The 22,183-nt window shown below is 37.6% G+C and overlaps 1 protein-coding gene across 1 annotated transcript in view; it reads left to right on the plus strand.

Annotated features, from left to right (window-relative positions):
* Positions 1 to 22,001, plus strand: part of LOC144215398 (dual specificity testis-specific protein kinase 1-like) — a 67,397-nt gene extending 45,396 nt beyond the window's left edge. Inside the window, exons 2-11 of the mRNA XM_077744286.1 lie at positions 10,506 to 10,772; positions 11,261 to 11,329; positions 15,712 to 15,902; positions 16,563 to 16,684; positions 16,839 to 16,887; positions 17,080 to 17,229; positions 20,041 to 20,214; positions 20,297 to 20,380; positions 20,652 to 20,738; positions 20,865 to 22,001. Of these exons, the coding sequence (XP_077600412.1) occupies positions 11,299 to 11,329; positions 15,712 to 15,902; positions 16,563 to 16,684; positions 16,839 to 16,887; positions 17,080 to 17,229; positions 20,041 to 20,214; positions 20,297 to 20,380; positions 20,652 to 20,738; positions 20,865 to 20,969 (993 nt within the window). The 5' untranslated portion in view covers positions 10,506 to 10,772; positions 11,261 to 11,298 and the 3' untranslated portion in view covers positions 20,970 to 22,001. The remainder of the gene's footprint in view (positions 1 to 10,505; positions 10,773 to 11,260; positions 11,330 to 15,711; positions 15,903 to 16,562; positions 16,685 to 16,838; positions 16,888 to 17,079; positions 17,230 to 20,040; positions 20,215 to 20,296; positions 20,381 to 20,651; positions 20,739 to 20,864) is intronic.
* The last annotated feature ends 182 nt before the right edge of the window (positions 22,002 to 22,183 follow it).

A 22,183-nucleotide genomic window follows, 5' to 3' on the forward strand; every position in this document is an offset into this window, starting at 1 on the left:
GTATTGTTTTTCCACTGCATGATGTTAATCTGCTTTTCATACACCTTTGTTTGATTGAATATAAACCTAAGATTTTCATCAGAATGACACTGCCTGAAAAATAATATTACATAAAGAAAAACATGGTGTGGAAAAGCAATATATCTCTTGTCTGTTCAGTCAAATTTGCAAAGCTGACAAAAAGTCAACAGTATTAATAAATGAGAAAAACGGCATGCACAGTGAAAAATACAGTTGTTTTTCAGACACATTTCTTGTATTTATATTTAGAAATGTATGTTTTATTATTTATTCTTGCTCTGTCTGAAATCACGTTTTGCTCTACTGCATTTTTTTTTATTGTGAGGTAATAGCATGGTAGTGTGAGTGCATGTGGTCAGAATGCCAGAAGGTGGTTCTGGGTTCAAATTTTCACCCAGACAGCTCTGTGTGGTCTTTATGTTTTCTCCACGCGTGAGAAGGGTTTACTGTGGGTACTCCTGTTTTGTCCTATGCATTTTCGGTTCATTGAGCCTTCTTAATTGTCCATAGGTGTCAGTAGTTGGAGTCCATATGTGGCCTGGGACTGACTGGCGACCAGGCCAATGTGAATAGCACACGACCTGTGAAAAATACCTACAAATAGGATTGTGAGCAACATTCATCTCTTTTATTTTTTTTTAAAGGTTAAGAGTTGTGCTCATATCAGCACATCTGTCTTTTAGTCAGATGTTTTTATCATTAAATACAACTTCCTCCATGATATAATGGAAAACTCAAGAAAGGAGTACTGAGGCCTTAGGGAGCGCAACATTCTCAGGTTACCAGGTTGACCGTAACTCATTTTGGACAAAGCGAGGCTTAGGTCAGAGTAGGAAAGACAGAAAGAAACACTTAGTTAACCACTTAATGATTTAAGAAATATAACAATAGCACAATTTGAGCATCCTTTAGAGTACACTTCCATTATCTCCCATTATACATTCTTTACAACTTATTTGATATCCACATTTTTACATCCTGTATCCAAGCCTCAAAATGTCTAAGGCATGACACTTAATCCGTCATCTTTAAGATTTTAAAGCTTTTGTCTTTCAACTAAGCTTTTATTTAGCATTCTGATACACTGTTGAGGGATTAACATAAACCGATTACTTACTTGTCCTGGATCTCAGAGTGAGGTTTTTAATTTACACAATGCTAAGTTTGTAATTAATATGCCATGCCTTCACGAAGGTTTTTACGAAGTTATTGCCATCAAGGAAAGTAAAAAGTTAAAGCTCTACTGTGCAATACCAATACTCTTATCAAAGACAGTTTAAACCTTTTAACCAATAGAATCCAATTGTTTTTAGTGTGTTTTTGAATCACCCATGCCATGTTGAACAAATAATGGAAATCTATGAGGAAACTCCTTAAGATACACATCTTATAGATGCTACACTACACATATTTGTCTTGCTTAAGAAGTCTCCATAGTCAGTTCCCGAGAAGGGATCGTAATGCCGTTGCTATGGCAACGTCATCCTTTAGAGCAAACACGCTATACGATGTGTAAAGACTTGTATCATACTTTTATTTGTTTTGGCTGGAAAATGAATAATCACTTGAAATGTAATTGTACAGTAGAATTTCTTCAGGGTGTACATTTTGGTGACATTTTAGGAGCTGGCCCAGTTTTGGCTTTTCTTTTTTAATCATCTATTGAACTTGCCCTGGGGAACGACCTAATTCTCAATGACCATTGTGTCACTGTGTCACAGCACAAACTCTTGCTTGCCTAAACACATCCTTGCTAACCCCCCACTCCCCCAAAAGAAAAACATTCAAGTGAGAAAGACAAAGAAGCCTTAAAAGGTAGTAGTCACATAATCAAAGCAGGGGAGTGGACTCATTTGACCAATATATACAAGGATTACTGGGGTGCTGGAGCCTATTCCAACATAAACCAGGCAGAAGGAAGGGTATACTCTGAATTGGTTTTCAGGGAACATGAAGACTATCAACTGCATACTCTTACCTAAAGAATGTTTGGAATGTTCAATCCATTTTGAAATGTGGAACGAAACCGCAGTACACGGAGAAAACCCACGCAACCACGGGGAGAACATGCAAACTCCGCACGGGAATGCCAGAATGCTCTAATATAAGAAAGAAATGTAATAAAAAAGAATGTAATTCATACTGTGCGACTGGTATCCTGTTTTGGATTGTTTGAAGGCTTATCATCCCCTTGTCATACAGCAATATCAATGATGAATCACCTACACTATATACTCGTTGAACACTCAGTGAGTAATGATAAGATAAATTATTAAGGCTCCAGGCAACAGCCTACCTTTCCTATGACTTGTCATTGGGAATAATCCTCTGTCATCAGTGGACTAGCGTAATGGACTGAAATCCTCTGAAGCGTTACATGAAGCAATAGTCTCAGTGATGAGACCATCTTCAAAGAGGAACTCGACACCACAAATCCTCATCCTTTTTTTCACCATCAATCATACTATTCCTCTGACTGTAGTCTCGGTTCTTTTAGAGGAGTCTGGGGAGACAATATCAACTGCCGCTGACAAAGTGGGTGTCAAATTTGGTTGAAAATCTTTGCATAATGGTATACTCAAGGAGCTCACTCATGATAATCCTATGATAGCTGTAATCACATTAGCCATGGGTATGTCATTTGAAATAAAACAGGTGATGTTATTGCTGTGATCTGGCATACCTGACTGTTGACACTACTACAATCAAAAGTTAGATATACCGCTATTCACTATCCTAATAATCCGATGTAACACGATTTTATTTATTCAAATGTACACTAACTGCCAGTCAAGTGGTTATTTCACAATAGTGATTTTTTTCTTTTTTTTCTGTGTAAGGGAAGAGCATTATATTCATTAGTAGGTTTCTTCTTCCCGTACTTAGCTTTATTTTGAAATGTTCTGTCATCCTTTTCATGGTTTCCTTATCCCTTCCACCTCAATCTGTTATTTAGTTTGTCCTTGCATGGATATGGGCTTTACACCTTGGGATGTCGTTAAATTTGTGATCTGTGAGCCTGTGAGAACCACTGAGACACTTTGGTGATTAAGAGCTAATCAAATAAACTTGACTTGACACACCATATCGATCAAAAGTCTGCCAACCAGACCACCTTGTTGGCCAATTAGCTGTCTTGTTGCCCAGTTTTCTTCCTATTTTTCTTCTTCTTTTGAACATCTCTTGTTAGGCTCATGGAGAAAGATACTTTTGAGTGTCTTGAAAGGCTGAAACTCTTTTAATGTGCCACATGGAAACTTGGTGTATTCTCATTTTGGTTGTTTATAAAAAGTCACTTCCTAAATCAGATTTGGACTCGAATCCTGATTGCCTGTTTGTTTTTCCACTTAGTGTGCGAACATATTAATCATCAGTCTTTTCAATCTGATGCTTCCCAACCCCAAGCAAATCATCTTTTTACAACATTGTAATATTTCCAATTTACTTCATCTCATATGCTAAAAATACTGCTTGAACACCTAATTCACTTTTTCAGTTGCAACACACACAACTACTTAGCATTTTCAATCTAAAATTACTGCCTAAGGTAAACAAAATGTGTATAATATGCCTGAATGCCTGTTTTTGATTCTGGAGTCTCAATATAGCACAACTGCGCATGATGTCCTTGAAATTAGATGACTGATTTCCACTTTGCCATCTGTGCTGTGTGGCTTCTTGCCAAATCTTTATCAGCTTTAACAAAATTTGAGCTACCCATGTGGCATGTCCTGCAGAAGGTCCCTTGCATAACAGAGGTAACTCATTTGGTGGCTGTCCATCATTTTTATTTATTTAAGCTCAGATACATTGCAATGTCAAGCAATATATGCCCCTAACTCCCATCTGACACACAAAAAAACTTTGTTTATTAGTTTATTCTCGAAAAAAAAAAAACTTTTGAGTTTCTTTGTTCCCCCTGGCCATGAGAATGGAGAGTGAACACCCCCCACGAGACTGACTAGATGCCCCGTACAGTTTCTCTTAACAAAAATGTACGTGTCTGGCAAAGAAAGAATGGCAAATATTGTAGCAAAAATAAGCAGATATGACACTGGGAATAAGATATGTTTCCACCCACACTTTCTTTCTTTCTTTGTCAGCCATCCAGCACCACAGATGGTTTTGTTCCACAACCTTAAACTGCTGTAAACCCAGGGCTTCCCCATATCTAATGACATCATTACTTCATAAATAGTAAAAAAAGAGGACGAAAAGAATCGTCTATTCATGAACTATGAATGAATGGCAGAATACCATTGCGTTAGTTATTTCTGCTGGACATTGTCTTTAAAAAAACATTGAAATGGAAGCCAAACCTTAAAGAAACAACTGGAATAGGAACTTCTTCCGAAAATGAGCTACACACGCTTAACTCTCTACTCAACAGAGACCAGATCTATGTGTATTATTTTGACATTTGAAATAGCACGACCAATTCTTTTTCGCAGAAGCCAAACAATATTCAGGTGTGAGGTCAGAAAATGACCTCGACACAGCATTCCACTTTCGGTTTGCCAATAGAACGTCTCACTGACAGATATACAGTATTTTTGTGACGTCAATAATTACGCTGCATGACCATTTGTGGTTTTCTGCTTTATTCATTATGTAAAAAAAAGGGTTTTTTCAACTCTTAACTTCAGTTTTGATATATGAGTATGCTACTTTAAATGCCACCATATTTGTTGCACTACTCAAGTGAGACTTTTTTTTGTTTTTTAATAGTCATGGTATATATTTTCCAGTCATAAGTCAGTTGGATAACTGTTTAGCATACCTCCTATATGTCTGGAAACCACACCTGGGTTTTGTTGAGTAGTTATCCACCTGCTTCCTGGAGTAACTCGAAATGCTTCCTGGCCTTTTCAGATGTTTGAACTAAAGTTTTGCACGTCAGAGTTAAGGGGTGTTGTTGAGGCCTGTTGACAGACATTAAGCAGAGAAAGATGGAAGCTGGTATACTCAAGGTTAAAGGCAGTGCTCATAGAGATACCATCTAGAAGGCTTTTTACACAACAACAAAAATAACGTTCATACCCATTGGGAAAAGAGAGGAGTTCTGTTCATTTCAAGCTAATTCAACATGGGGAATGGGAGGGTTAAGTAATCAATAAATCCTATATGCCCTTCCACTGCAAGATACAGTGAGCAGTAATGATACATCTTGGGATTTCTACCAACGGTGGCAAGTTTCCTAACAGAACCAGGATTATTTTATTGTCATTGGGCAGGAGGAATAGTCTAGCCAGGTCCAATACAACCTACTGATATTATTATACAGTATACACTAAACTCCCAAGCAGCCGTATTGTGAAATTTCCTGGAAGTACCCACCAATGAGGAGTTTCAGACTCACGGCAAGACATCCAAGCGCCCATGCCTGTAGTTATTTCATATTATTTCTGGAGCTGGACAGCGGGAGAAAGGAAAAGGAAAGAAAAGTTCACTCCCTGCTGTCACATTTTTGCACATACTTGTGCGTCAGCATCTTCTGGTAAAATCATTGGGGGGCATTGGTGGTCAAGGAAAGCAAAACTAAAACATCAGTCGTTACAGGTGTGTGGAGACTCTCGGCAACACAGGGTGTAAAAGCCGGAGCAAGAGAGTATTATTGTTTTTCAATTCTGCTCCGTTATGCAAGGGATGAGATTTTATTCTGACTGATGCTGGCAATTAAAGGGATAAAAGAGTCGGACGCCCAATGAATCTTTCAGTCATTGGTCTCAAGGGGAGTGTGAAGCCTTGAAACTGGTCCCAATGTCTGGTGTCTCTAATTTGATAGCATAAATCTCTACAGAGGCTTAAATCAGGCTTTAGTCCTGTTAAATCTTGCAATCACTAATGGCCAATGCGGAATGCTGTCAAGCCCCTTCCCAATTAGTTCTTTTTAATGGGAATTCTAATCTGTAATAATTGCCATATGTTGTTTTGTCTTTTTTTGTCTCATTATTCGACTACTGCAAGTTACATTGCTGACACCATATATAGATGTTCAATTGTGACTGACAAAAAACAAGTGGTTGGAAATGGGAAAAAAAAAGCAAAGGAAGAACCTCCATAAAACCATAGAGAGAATTTACATCTCCCTTGGGGGCTCTTGATGGCTTGAAATATGTTTATAATACAGTGTCAGGACAAATGTGTCACCCATGACAGTAAAGAGGATATATACTTTATGGAATATGCTTGTGTATTTTATTTTACATTCATATTTTGTCTGTCATATCATGTCTCAATAGAGCGATCAATCAAACAGTAGTTACTTTGTCCCCAACTCAACCACAACCCTCAAAAGAATGATAGCAGAAATCGAATTAAGAAATGAATAGCGACATCATTATCAGCAATATCATCATAGTTGTTGAGTAAAAATAAACGTTCCAAGGCTGATTTTCTGGCCAGGGGGGGATTTGGTAGATTACAGTTCAGAATAATGCGTTTCTTAGGACAATTAATTATTTCTCCTGAAGTAGGTTATTTGGAATTGGATCAAGAGGTTGAAAGTGTATAATATCAAGACTTGAGAAACAGTGGAGCAGTGTTTGGCCCACTACATTTGCTCTAAAAGGATCCAATTCATAGAATACACAAAGAGTCTTCACACTGCAGACCTCAAAGCTCTGCGGCGTTCTTCTCAAAAATGTGTTCCCCCCTGAAATTCAGTGTACATATGTTTATGGAGCGCAATGTGCCATCAAACACTGAACCATAAATCTTTTCCATACGTAAGCTTGAGTTTGACCCTCAGCTATGCGCTACCTTGATTCCAAGGGAGAAAACTAAGATCAAGAGAGACAGAAAATATTATTTTTATCCTATTATTCTCCCCACTGTCCTTGGCTAAAACAAGTTACTTTTGAAATGTATCCTGAATTATTATCTGATACCGTGGCAAAGTAAACCAAATAGTTCCCTAACTCGTGCACATTTCTCTTAATGATTAGATTTATTTCTTTATGTATTTTTATTTCATCATATTCCCCTGCCATTGTACTTGCAGCGAGACCCCCTGACTTAGTACAATCTGTTCAATTTTTTTCATGCCTCCACCAAAACGACCCTTGACAGAGCAACTTATATTTTAAATTCTGATACTTCATCAAGGCTCAGCATTTCTATTGATATGTCAATCTAAACCCACAACTTCCTCACCTCCATTTTGGAATTACACGCTCAGCTCTTCTGTGGTTTAAATCTTATCTCTCAGCAAGGATGCACTGTTTAAATCGTGGCAATGTGACCTCTGATTATTATAATGTCACTTGCACAGTCACACACAGGGATCAGAACTTGGCCCTTACTGCAACACTCTGTCCATTTCACATAACTTTTTGTCACTTTCACAACATAATTGAAAGTTGTAAACCCAGTGGAGCTTCAGGTGAAAGTACATGTCATTCTTTGAAAATAAAAGATAAAAGCCTTTGTGGGAGGTAGTGAAATGCCACACTTTGTACTGCTGGATGTCCAAAAATAAGCAGTACTATTAGACCATATACATTGTAGAAGGCATACATAATATCTCTTCAATTTTTTTTTTTTGCTGAAAGGCCACAACTCAAGTGTGACTTTTAAAGTGGGTGTTTAATGGATAGGAAACATTTCCTTGAAATTCTTATCAGTCGTTTTGGCAAACTTAAACTTAGATTTTTCTGTTCAAGTATTTATAATGGTGAAAAACAGTGAACCACAAACCATGTGTTCTCACCTAATCAATTATGGTGAAAACCGCTGGATTTGCAAACTGTATTTAACTTGGCTGTTTTATTGTTTGGTCTGGTATTCCAAATGTTTTGAATGATGATTTCCTTTACTTTATGATCAAAGCATAGAAAACTCAAATGAAATGTGTAATGTCATGCAATGTTTATTTAAATAATACACAGATTAGTGCCATTTTTGTAGTTAAACATAACAAACATTTATTCTTATCCTGGGATAAATAGACTGAAAACAAATTTGGACAAAAAAGTCTGTTTTTTCCTTCAAGATTTGAGCTACTAAAGATTAACTAAGGCGAATTAAGAAAGCTTACCATTGTTACAACAACAACAACAACAAGGACTAATTCTAAAAACTTTTGTTAAAGTTTATTGCTGGATAATTCAGGAAAAAAGGAACAAACAGTTGACCAGTTTTGTTTTGGGTCATTTTCAACTGGATGCATGGACATGGTAGAGCAAAATGAGGCTAATGAAGTGAACTTCTGTTCCTGCAAACAATCCCTCAGTAAACCTTTGAGGATTAAACCTTTATGGGGATATTTGATTTTACTGCAAAACAAAACATTGTTAAAGCATAAAACAACACACTTATTCTCAAAGTAATATTAGCACTCTGCCTTTACAAGACTACCCATTTCCTCCAATGGCATAGTTTAGAAAAAAAAGAAAAGAAAAAGTGTAAAAAAATTAAAGTAAACAGGGAATAATTTGAGTGAAGAAACACTGTTCATGTAAATACTTCCACTACATATTTTTCAAAAATACTTCCAAATCTTCTCTCAAAAAAGAAAAATTATTGCGATCCGCATTGCAGAGGTGAAAACCCATAAATGAATATGAAAAGGAAGAGGGATCTCTTTTCAAGTTTTCACATTTCTGCAGGGGTGGCTCGGTGGAGCGAGTGATTAGCGTGTCGGCCTCACAGCTCTAGGGTCCTGTGTACAAATCCAGGTCTTGCCACCAGTGTGGAGTTTGCATGTTCTCCCAGGGGCTACGTGGGTTTCCACTGGGTACTCCGGTGTCTTCCGACATTCCAAAAACATGCATGATAGGCTGATTGGACACCTAAATTGCTCCTAGGTATAGGTGTGAGTGTGCATAGTGGTCTGTCCCCAGCCTCAGTGTCAGCTGGGTTATGCTCCAGCACCCCTGGCGATCCTAATGAGGATGAAGCTGTTCAAAAAAATGAGATGAGATGAGACATTTCTGCAGTGATGCGACAATTACCATTCACGAGGATTTGCTGCCACCTCCTGGTCTTTTTACACTCAATTCTTTAGACAATGAAGGAACAGAATATCAACCTGAACAAGATACATTAACGGCAATGAAATTAATTCTGTATCGATCCACTATATTGTGGAATTGATATCGCTCAAATGCACACGACATGCATTTATTTATCAACAGATTATACTTGGAAGTGATTGTGGCAAGTGTCAAGGTCATGTATGTGAGAATGATGACTCCAAGTGGAGGCACAATAATACTACAGGCCCAAAGTATCATTTTATACATTAATTTTGAGCAAAGGGATGTTTATTTTTATTTTCCCCTGATAAAACTGATGTACTTTATAAATATGATACACATTTATGATAAATTATAATTGATATTTAGCTGGATTTCTTTTCCTGAGGGACTATAAAGGCTCAGCATCTCAAAAAAATTCTAATGTATAATCAATTTTTGAGTGGTTTGGACTTTAAAGCGTTAAAATGGCAACAGCAGACTTTTCTTAATAAAAATGGTTGCCATTTCAACTAATGAAAAGAATAGAAAAAGAAGTTCTTCCGAACCAATTAAATAGTATTTATGGTGAACTAACATCATAGTTGGCTGGGCTCCAGCACCCCCTGCAATTCTTGTCAGGATAAGCGCTACGGAAAATTAAGTAATGCATCCTAAGCCAAATCTGAGTGATAGAAAGGAATGTCCAATGAAGCATGTGCATATCCGGTTCACATTCACATAACAAAAATTCCAAGAGTACCAACGAGCACCTCCACATCCATTGATGTCACACTACGTCACAGGAATATAAACAGCGAGAACATTTTCCTTTTGAGATAAGATAACACTATGAAATCAAACCTGACATTTAAAAGCAACTTTAATGATCATCTGGATCCATGTACAGTAAATCCATTTACAAAGTGTTCCCATTTCCTCACAAATCTCAAAACTGACATTTTTTTAACTACTTTTGCCCCAAAACCATGTTCTCCCTAGGCTTGCATGGGTTTTCTCTGGGGTTTTTTCCCTACATCCCCAAAACATGCATGCTCAGATAATTGAACACTGTTCAAACAAGCTGTTGTCAATTTGCAATTTGTTTTTTTTTTTTTAAAGGCATGCAAACAAATGCACCAGTTTATGCTGGTATAAAATACTCAAGCTGTAAACAATTCACTCAAACAACTCAGCATTTGCATGGTTTTTATGTGCTTTGTATTTGAGTCTATTAATTTCCCACACACTCTGAGTAGGAGTTAATGCTTTAGGCCAGAGCTCCTCATTGTTCTTCACAAATACAAACCTCCCCCACGAGTGTAATGTATTGTGTCTGGATACATTTCATCAACACGTATGTTCCTCGGTGAGTGCAATTCAGTTTAGATAGCTGTCGTAAAAATAGATCTTTGGCGGCATAAATAAAATCCCCATGGCCACGGCTTGTGAAAATGTGCATCCATCCAACCCTGAGCTTTTTTTAAAGCAAAAGTCCAGTCCATTTACTCTGCTTCTCCCCTTCAGCCTCCCTTCCCGTGGGTGGAGTTTCATCCACCGACGCACGGCTGGAAGAGCTGGTTCCTAAGACAACCCATGAAACATGCATCCCACTAGTGAGACTGCTTTCACAGCAGCTGCGGGAAACCAAATCTACCACTTAGAACCTGCAAGAGAGAGAGAGAGAGACAATCTAGCTTCACTTCCTGTTGTGAGAGCAAACATGAGAGGATATATGAGGCAGAAACCTGCCACATAAACCTGGCCTAAATTTTGCAGCTGAGAATCATTAAGGTAAGTTTTTATTTGTTTTCATACAAATAGTTTAATGGTGTGGACGTGTGCAGTGGTTCCGAATAATAAATCCAAGCATCAAAATGGCTGTCTTAAACTAATGAACTGCTTGGAGTTCCTCGTTTACAACTCTGGATAACTTTAGTATGGTAAGAGAAACTCCCTTATAGTTTTTTTTACTATTATGGTGGAAGTTGGTGATGCATTGAACCGCTAAAGGACTTTTTGGGACTACAAAGGGGAGATACAAAGCTGCAAAGTTGAGCAAAGACAATGAAAAAAGATCAATGTGCTGTGGTAATGAACCAACCATAGATGTGTCTGCATGTTCCTAATCATAATCATCAAACTAATTGGTGTTTAACCTTGAACCCTGTGAATTCATGTCTACCAATGTCTCAGTTGCCATTGTTTTTAATGTTGCTTGTAATGTTGAACCCTGTGAGTGTTTTGCTCATTTTTCTTGCATGTGTGTGGTTCCTCCTCAGTTTCTGCAGATTTCTGGGTTTGTTCCAGTTACCCCAAGATGCAAATGAATAGTTTACTCAATCAATTCAGTAAGTATGATGGGATGAATGTAGATGTTCAATTTTTAAAAGGAATTGCCTATTAAAATTTTACAGCTAGATATAATGGTCTTTGAGGGCCATCTGATGCCAGAAAACCCCATATTGATGACCTTTGCCATAATGAATTGGCCAGTGAAAAGAAAAATCTATACTAACTGACACAGTATACACAAACAAATTGATATTAGCCAGCAATTAAATGGATAGTTCACCTTAGAAATACATAAATATGTTTTTTAAAAATCTTAATACAACATATTTAGTGTCTTTATGTTTAGAAAACCTCTGTTTAGATGGCTTGCATAGCCCTACTTTTAGCCACTATGTACTATATAACCAGAAATTTAGCAATTTAATATATTTAATGAGTCAATTCAGGAGTGGCCAATAGCAATGTGTCCTAAACATCATATGAGCCTGCCAGTTTGATCTCATTATCAATGGCCAGCCATTAAGCCGGATAAATACCGACCTGGCGGAAGTCATAATTCGATTCGAAGTGTAATGACGGTCGCTTCCTCCCATTTCAAACAGATTGGATCTCTGTCACTGTCAATTGCAGCCATTGTGTTTTGAGTTTGTAGTTTAAAAAGGAAAAGGCTTCTTCCCATGTGGATGTATATTGGCTCGAAATTCTTGTTTTAAATTCAAAAAATTGTCAGAAACAAACAAGCATTGTCAATTAATGCATGAGAAATACCACGTTTAATCATTTCCCAAATACTTTGGCTTTTAATTCCGTTAAAAAAACGAAACCTGCACTCAATTAACTGAGCCCTTTTTTAAAGTCCATTTTTACTACATATTTTATGATTCATGTCGTCTTTGGCCTTGTTTTCATTGTACGTTTTGTTACCCAAATTACAGGGTTTCTTGCGGTGCTCACATAAAACCTGTAATTTTAGTTATAATGAGCAGGCAGTGATTGCATTATCCTTGAACATGTATCATACCTCTTTAATTATCTGGCATTAAGATATACCCTGACATAAAATATGTATGCTTGCATGTGACAATCTTCCACATTACTATCAATCTGGGTTTATTGCTCACCATGTGCATTTGCAGGTCAATATTTTTTTAGTCTGGATTGGATTTAAAGTCATTGATCTCTTTCGGAAGCGTCTATGGATGCTGACATAGTTATGGCATCAATGATAAAGCATGAGGATGCCAATTTTAGATACATTGACTCCACTTAGTGGTAGAGTTTCTTTCTCATTACGTCACTTTAGTAGTGTGGCTCATCATTTGACCTCTTCATTATGTCATGTCATTGATATCCAGAGTAGCTTGTTGAATGGTGCAACACACACATAAGAAAATGCATGATGTTGCAACTTTTTTTTATTAATATACAGGTTTACGGATAGTGGTATAGTATCTGTCTACATATTGCTGCACGTATTTAGATATGTTGCATGAACGGAAAACGGTTTCGCATTTTTTGCGGTACACCACAAAAAAACCTGTCACCGTTAAACACTGTAAAACGTTTAAGTTATATGCGGCAAACCATTGCCACATATTAAAATATTTTTCTTTAAGGATTAAAACATTCTCCCAGTTAAAAAACTTGGGACCTCAAACCTTATTTTACAGCTAAAATATTAAATTCTAAATGCACGTGGGAAAACGTGTTGAGGATTAATATTACGAAGATTGAATCTTTCGACAGTCATCCAAAAATTATGTTCAGCACTACATTGATCATCATCAAAAAAAAATGTTATTTGGGGTTCATTAGAGGCATATTTCAAAAGTTTTCTGTGTAGGGCAAATTGGGAAGCATCTTTTCAACATGGTCTTGAAATCCATCATCACTGACTCTGCTTGCAAAGCGTAATTGAGTCTCTTTGTTTTGGCTGTGATCAAGTACTCCTCATGCTTAAAAAAATGGTTTGCTGTACTTGAAACTTGGCCATTGCATATTTATGTCGTATTCAATGTAATAAGGCACCAAGAATTGCTTAAAAACAAACAAAAAAAGGTGCACACGCAGTAAAACCAGAGCTGAGAGGCACCAAATCACTGTGCTGTGGAAAAGGCACAGATGAATTAAGATGAATGAGATCTCTACTGATTAAATGTTCCGCTTTAATACATTGGTCAGTAAAAAATGCCATGACCATAAATCATTTTTGCGGTAGATAAACTATGTTATGGTTTAGTTCTCCCTTTTGACTACACTGTAAAACACTGTACCAAACCCAGACTTGGTTATGTCTTTTTGTGTGGGTCTAATGTGGTGTCAAAGGCATTAAGGTATTATCCTCCTGTTTGGGTTTGATATTTATATAAATGGTCCTAAAGTAAAATGTTGCTTATTCACGATGGAGAAAAACTAAAGTGTGGGAGTGAAAAATACTGCTTGTATGTGAACTAGGTTTTACTGCAAGCAACATTCCACATGGACAAGAAGTACGTCAGAATGGGGATCGTCAGTTATAATAGTGGCGTTGCAGGGCTGTCATAGGTTAAAATCACAGTTGCTTGTGATCCTCTTTTCTCCCGTTTGCATACGTTGTATTTCCGCTCTCATGTCTTTTCGACGTTCACAAGGTGTTAGGTTGTCAAAAAAAAGTGGAAACTGGGGCAAATATGGCCGTTTAATGGCGTGGTGATATTATTAAATTGCCTGTAATTCAAGAAGAGTGGTAAACCCAAAAACACTACCTTCAGAAAGTTGCACCATGATGTCACTAATGTGTTGTATGCATTTTTCCACAGTTTGTGGTCACTGTTTAGTGAGCTGGCTTAACCAAAACCCACAGTGGAGTGACATAAAAATGCTGCCAAAGACAGTAAGCAGAGTTAACACACACACACTCTGAAGTAAAGAATGGATGTTTTTGTGTAGAGTCTAAAACCATTTAGATATTGAAAGAGTTTAAATTCGTGTTTAAAACCAAATGTTGTATTTTAGTACAAAAAATATTTAAAGTTTCTTTTCAGGATTGATTGAATTCATGGAATTCCTTCTTTTTAAGACCAAGAAATAAAAGAAACAGTCCAATTGTGACAATACAGCGAGTGAGATGATAATGCTTCACTTGTAAGTGTCTCAACGTAGAGTGTGACAATTGTTTAAGGGCCGAATGAACAAAAGCAGCATGAAAAGTGGGTCTGAGTATACACAGTTTGGTGAGAAAAAGCTTTGCCAATTGTGTTAGCGTGTCAGTGTGTGCTTTCCACCGGCATCATCGTGAACACTCTTGTCAAACGAGTCCAACTTTCATGTTGTTACACCAACCTTTGCAGTGGAACCACTTTAGAATTTTATTCTAGCAGCTCTGGAGCGCTTAATATTTTTATTCTTAAAAATACTCTGACTTTTCTTTTTTCTTGAATATTGTTATCGTGTAGAGAATGTGAAGGATGTCATTCACATTCAAGCATATATCCATTTGGATTAAACCTGTATTTACCAATGAAACATTCATGTTGTCAGCATTGCTATTAGTGCATTGGATAATTTAATTAAGTAATTGAAGTCAAAATGCCATGCAAAAAACTCTCTGGGATTGCTACAAAGGTCATGTGATGTGTTGCACTACGTCAGCCAATGTACTGGCCTTCTAAAGCTTATCTATAAAAATGACAATTTATTTTCTGTTCTGCTTATCTTTGCAGGGGTTTTGTGCTTGAATTTTATTTCTTTTAAAAATATTTTTACAGCAAAGTGGCAAGAAAATACTCAATGAATCACATTTACTGTTACAAATACATTTAATGTATCCCCAGGATTAAATAAGATGACATGTTTTTTTTTTGTTGAATGACCGAATGTGTTATCCATTAGCAGAGCCTCTATTTTTGTCCTCGCATTATTCAATGTCTTTGTTTCAAGCTGAATTGCATAACGTTATTTCACCCATTTGAGTTCAGTGTGTGGAACTGTGGTCCCTTTTATGAGCCTCTCTTTAATTCAAGAGACGTCCTGATTATTCAAATGTGTAATTTGCCCTTTTCAATTCCATTTACTCGGTTGCTTGTAACCATTGACAACAAATGTCACTTGGGCTTATTTATCATTTTAACATTTAATATTAATACACCACACAGATAAATGTTTGCATAAGCTCCACTTCTAAATCTACACACACACAAAATAGACCAAACAATACAAAGGCTAAAAATGCACTGATCTCAATGTATAGTGGAATATTGAGATCTATGTTGATGGGAATTGTGGTGCTGAATTAGGACATGACTTGGGTTTTTCTGTCAATTTTTTTTTACCTTTTGTATTGACAATAGTGGGACTTTATGGATATAGTCAAGAATATGATCAAGTCTAATAGACCACGCTGTTCCCATCTAGAAAAACACATCTTGCCCAATAATAACATTATTCGTGTCTTCCTCAGCGAGCATCTCCAGTATGTGTGATGTGGATGTCTCCGAGCCCACCAGTCCCACCCTGTACGGAGAATCTTCAGACAAGTACTACAACGTGGACCGTTGGCAGAAGCTACGCACCGCTGTGCGCAAACTGGAGTTCTGGGAAAATTTTACAGCTGACTTAATCGGAAGTGGCTTCTTCTCCAAGGTTTATAAGGTATGCATTTGAATGTTCATCCCCATTTTTCTTTTTTGTCTGCCATGTACCAGCCTACATGTGAGCTGCCATCAAAGCATGCTTTGTTTCAGCCATTAATTGGGACATTTCTACCATTCCACGATTGGCCCACGAGCTTCAGAACATTGTGGAGGCACAATAACAGCCTCAAGTGAGATATTATGTAATGCTTATTGGGAAACCAGTGCAGCAACAGGGAAACCAAGATTTTCTGAGTTTGAAGGCAAGGAAAAGATCTGGATGATCTTCAAGGAATTGCAACATGCAAATCACACATTTCTTAGAATTATAGTAGGGAAACATCTTCATTTGTAGAACAGTGGAATAAAGATGAGAAAAATCATCACAGGCTATGTTAATTTACACTTTTTGGTGACATATACTTTCTCCTTTTTCCATCTTGGATGCAGACCAATGATGTTTCATATTTTGGGTTTGGCCAGTTGGAACTTTTATCCTTAAATGCAATATATTTGATCACAACTTGCTGTTTAAATTCTTAATTGAGAAGCCCAGAAATATATAACAGGGATATTAGAAAAATATGGCTGTGCATCTACTTATCATGAGGATCGCAGAGCTTTTTTTTAAAAAAATTTTTAGTCTTAGTTCAGCTAAAATGATCACTTTTGTCTTCAGGTGGTACATACTACTAGCCGCAAGGTCATGGTTGTGAAGATATACAAAAATGATGTGGACCAAGACAGCATTGTACGTGAAATCAGCCTTCTTCAAAAATTATCCCATCCCAATATTGTCAGGTAAAAGTCGTGGCTTTTCTCACTTCACTCATAGAAAGTAATCATAAAGATTTTTCCAGTTTATACACTGCCCAATAATGTGAACTTTGCACTATTACAGGTACTTTTTCCATTTATGGCATTTGAACTGACATGCATATTGTCTATTTTCTAGATATCTGGGAATATGTGTTAAAGAAGACAAGCTCTACCCAATTTTAGAGGTGGGTCCAAAAGAGTTTTGTGAAGTGTAAGAGGTCTTTGCTCAACTGACTGCCATGTGGAAAGGTGTTGTTTGAATCTCAGTTGGGAAACATTTCCCCTTAGTTGTTTCTATGTATTTGTTTTGACTCAAGTCATGTAAAACTTGCAAAGTAAATTGCTAAAGATACCTTTTCATTTTTGGCCCATGTTAGTACGTGAATGGTGGCTGTCTGGACGAGCTTCTGGCCAAAAAAGATGTTCCTCTTTGCTGGAGAGAGAAGGTGGACCTGGCCTGTGATATCAGCAGAGGGATGATCTACCTGCATTACAAGAATATTCACCACAGGGATCTCAACTCAAAAGTAAGAAAATTTCATTAAATCTTCATTACAGGTATGATATTGCATACAAAAAAACCCTCACTTTTCTACCAAAGAGATTACATTTTTTTAATAAATAAAAAAAAAACACTAATATTCACCGGCCATTGATTGTTTACATTTTCCAAATAAGGATCAAGTTTTTTGTATTTACATTTATCAGAAAAAAACAGTGCTCTAGAAATAATTTTCAACTCATTGGCTGACATTGATAGCAATGAATATTTAATCTATTTTGAATGGGATGGCCAGGCAGCTATCGATCGCCCTGTATGAGGAAAGCTTTAGTCTCATTTTTCTGAGGCTCTCCCACCTGGAGTTGAATTATTTAGAGGGCAGGAAACTGGCTGACACTACACAAACTTGGTGATCGATAAAATGAAAGACAAATCTATTTGAATGGCACAAAACAATGGATAACATATTCTAGGGAATACTGGACAGATGTAACGATAGTTCACTTAGTTGTTTCTGTGTACTCCTTGTCAAGACACTCAAATGATGACAATAGAAAGTGTAGTCACTTGGTGGCGCAGGGGTTTGTTCACTGGACTCCTGCCTGGGAGACCTGGGTTCAAGTTCTGGTTGGGACACTTTTTCACTTAGTTCTTTCTGTGGACTTCTTCTCAAGAGACTCAAATGATTACAATGGAAACTGTGGTCACTTGGTGGTGTAGTGGTTAGCTCACCTGCCTTCCGTCTGGGAGACCTGGGTTCAATTCCCAGTTGGGACACTTTTTCACTTTGTTGTTTCTGTGTACTTCTTGTCAAGACACTCAAATGATTACATAGAAAAGTGTAGCAAAATTGTGGCCTAGTGGCTAACTCACTTGTCTCTAGTCGGGGAGACCTGGGTTCGAATCCCGGTTCTGACATAGTTTTAATTAGTTCTATCTGTGTACTTCTTGGAAAGACACTCAAATGATTACCAAGGAAAGTGTAGTCACTTGGTTGGCGCAGAGGTTGGTTCACTGGACTCCCGTCTGGGGGACCTGGGTTCGATTCCCGGTCAGTACACATTTTCACGTAGTTGTTTCTGTGTACTTCTTGGAAAGACACTCAAATGATTACTAAGAGAAGTGTAGTCACTTGGTTGGCGCAGAGGTTAGATCACTGGACTCCCGTCTGGGAGACCTGGGTTCGATTCCCGCTGCCGTCGTTTGGCTGAAAATACTTGGAAAGAAGAATTGGTCAATGGAATAAGAAGAAGGGAAAAAAAAAAGAAAAAACTTTTTAATTTATATTAAACACTTAGTCATATTTTTCAGCAAAAGGTTATATTCCGAACTGCCTTCGGCAGTTCGGAAGAATGTTGAAGGACCTGTCTGTGCGAAAGGCGTTCTCGGGTCGGCCTCCGGCCGACCCTCGACCGCTTGCTTGGTCAGTGAACCGCCGACACCGGGGAGCGAACTCACGTTCTCTCCGTGCAAAGGCGAGTGTGCAAGAAAGGCGTTCTCGGGTCGGCCTCCGGCCGACCCTCGACCGCTTGCTTGGTCAGTGAACCGCCGACACCGGGAAGCGAACTCACGTTCTCTCCGTGCAAAGGCGAGTGTGCAACCCACTACACCAACTCGTGCCCCACTTATACATGGGTGTTGAAACGTTTTATCCAAGGTAATGGGGTGAAACACTTAGTCATTTTTTTGTTAAAATGCTTCATTCAACCACTGAATACTTATACTTATACACTTAAACACTTAGACATTTTAACTTATTCTTTTAACTGAATATTTAGAAAATATTTGCCGGCATTGGGAATTGAACCCAGGACCACACCGGTGGCAGACTGATGACTTAGCCACTGGGCTACCAACCTGTGGGAGAAAGAAGTAGCACTTATACTTTTATCCAAGGAAATGGGTTAAACACTCAGTCATTTTTTTGGCAAAATGCTTCATCCACCACTGAAGACTTATTCAGTTAGACACTTAGACATAAATACTTATTCTTTTACCTGAACAATTGTGGGAAAATCTTTGCATGCACTGGGAATTGAACCAAGGACCAAAGAGTTGGCAGACTGATGACTTAGCCACTGGGCCACCACCCTCACACATATACATGGTTGTTGAAACGTATTAACCAAGGAAACTGGGTGAAACACTTAGTTATTTTTTTTTCACAAAATGCTTCATCCACCACTGTATACTTATGCAGTTAAACACTTAGCCATTAGAACTTATTTTTTTACTGAATAATATTGGGAAAATTTGTGCTTGCACTCGTATTTGGATTTGAACCCAGGACCACAGCAATGAGAGACTGATGACTTATCCACTGGGCCACCACCCTGTGAGAGAAAGCAGTAGTACTTGTTTTATCTAAGGAAACTGGGTGAAACACTTAGTCCTTTTTTTCACAAAATGATTCATCCACCACTGAATATTTATTCAGTTAAACACTTAGCCATTAGAACTTATTCTTTTAACTGAATAATATTGGGAAAACTTTTACTTGCACTTGGATTTGAACCGAGGACCACAGAGATGAGAGACAGATGACTTATCCACTGGGCCACCACCCTGTGAGAGAAAGCAGTAGTACTTGTAAAGTTATCTCATTCATTTACCTGAGTAATATTGGGAATATCTTTGCATGTGCTTGCATTTGAACCCAAGACCAAAGAAGCAGGAAACTGATGACTTATCCACTGGACCACCACTCTCCAATATTAGACAGGAGTATTTGTTGTTAACCGCGATGACCGAGGGAACACTGTATACTGTACATGTTTGAATGCCTATCAGAGTCTGCCCTCTTCTGGCCGAATGTCATAACATTGTTTCTCGGCAGAATTGTCTGATCCGCATCACGTCTCGAGGTCGAGAGGCCTTGGTGACAGACTTTGGTCTGGCTAGAGAGGTGGTGGAACTTCCAGTCAAAGACCTGGGAAGAAAACTCTCATTGGTTGGCTCTGCTTTTTGGATGGCCCCGGAGATGTTGCGAGGGGAGCCATACGACCGCAAGGTATCAGATAAACTCTTAGATTCTAATTTAATCTTAATTATTAGATCTCAATAATATTGGGGGATAATTTTTCCTCTCTTAGGTAGATGTTTTCTCCTTTGGAATAGTGCTTTGTGAAATCTTGGCTAGGGTGCCTGCTGACCCTGAGATACTACCGAGAACTCAGGTAGGTTTCATTTATCAGGAATACGCATTGATTTTTGTTCAGACAAAAGGCAGAAAAACATACTGAAAGATTTTGTGAATGTTTTTTTATAGGATTTACAGGTGATGTTGATAGTATGTATAAAAATGTTAAAGTCAGACCCAATATTCTGTTAATTTTTCATTTAGTCTAGAAATGGCTTCTTGTTGTGATCACCACTCAATGATAAAAGTTGAATCTAGTCAAATTGCTCAATTTTCAGAATCTTGTCAAATGCATATTGATATTTTAGGACTACGGGTTGGATAAGACAGCATTCAAGGAGATGGTGACCGACTGTCCTCAGCATCTTTTGGAACTGGCAGCCAGCTGCTGTATGGTAAGTATCTAAGAATATGGTCATCTACCTACATCGCCAATAAAATACATGGGGTCTCTAATTCATGCTATCAAAAAAAGTTTCTCAGAAGTTACCCCAGATAACAGCTGTTTCTTTGTCCGTCAGGTGGAGTCCTTCAGACGTCCAGCATTCACAGAGCTCTTAGATGATTTAGGAGAATTTGCAGAGAGTTTGGAGCCACTGCCAAAAAACGAACTGGCCTTGACCTGACTTGTTGAGGGGAAGAAACAATGGAGGCACGGAAAACAACATCAAGCTGATTGAGACATATTTCACCCAAAACTGCTCAACTGAAGCGGCGCAAACGTACACATTTGCTATTTTCTATGGGAGGAAAAAATGTCTTGTCATGTACATTTTTTTAATGTACTTCATTTATAATATTTGGTGGCATTCAAAGGGGAATACTTTACCCAGATGCCCTTTTCATTTATTTGCTAATGACTAAGGGTTTGCCATGTAACCATATGGACAATCATGTCTGAAGATGCTGGTTCTTCCTTCAGCGATACTTTTTTTTTTTTAATTCAGGATACGTTTGACGACCGAGCGATTTGTTTTCTACTGAAATCAGAACAGCAAAGAGGACAGTTGTACAAATTTCCTTAAAAAAACATCTCTTGAATACAAATGCAACACAGCTTTTCAATCTGAAGATCGTACGTTTGACTTTGCAGACTTTTTGACTTGTCTAAGGAAATGCACTGATTAATTGCTCATCTCACCAGTATACATCATTCAGTGAAACATTCCCAAAAGTGTTCTTTTGACAAAGTCATGTGAAAAACACTTTTTTTCCAGAATAACCTCAAACAGACTACAACAAAACCTTTACTTCACACTAATGACAACAAAAACTTGGTAGAAATTAATGCATTTTATGACAAACAAGAATTTAAATAGTGATCTGGGGATTACATAATTGTTTTGGACTATTATGGGCGGAATAAAGTACAGGGTGTTCTAAAATGTTTGACCCCATTTCACAGTCCAATAATTTTGACAATTTTTGTTGGAATGACCTCAAATTGAGAAACGTTTCAAGTTTTTGTTTATAACGTTTATGGTTCACTTTTAGCTTCCCAAACAAGTGTTAAAATGAGAAATATACCTTGAATAGTTCCATAAAATAAAACTGTAATTGTTTTAAAATCTTTGGCACTTATATCATATCATGAAACTGTAAATATTGTCTATTCGTCATTTTTTAATCGTCTGTTTAGTAATATTTTTATAGTAATAGGTCTTTTGTTCAGATTGGTACAAATAAAAGCTTCTACTTAAACGACATGGCTCTGCAAATTCTTATTAACATAATCCATCGCTCCTCAAGGATCATTAAAAATAAATTAGGCACAAATAGGGCTCTTACTGTGGGGTAATCTATTTAAGAAATAATTTGTTAGATTAACACAGTAAGGTAA

The sequence above is a fragment of the Stigmatopora nigra genome, chromosome 22 (genome assembly GCF_051989575.1).
Source record: "Stigmatopora nigra isolate UIUO_SnigA chromosome 22, RoL_Snig_1.1, whole genome shotgun sequence".
NCBI lineage: Eukaryota > Metazoa > Chordata > Actinopteri > Syngnathiformes > Syngnathidae > Stigmatopora > Stigmatopora nigra.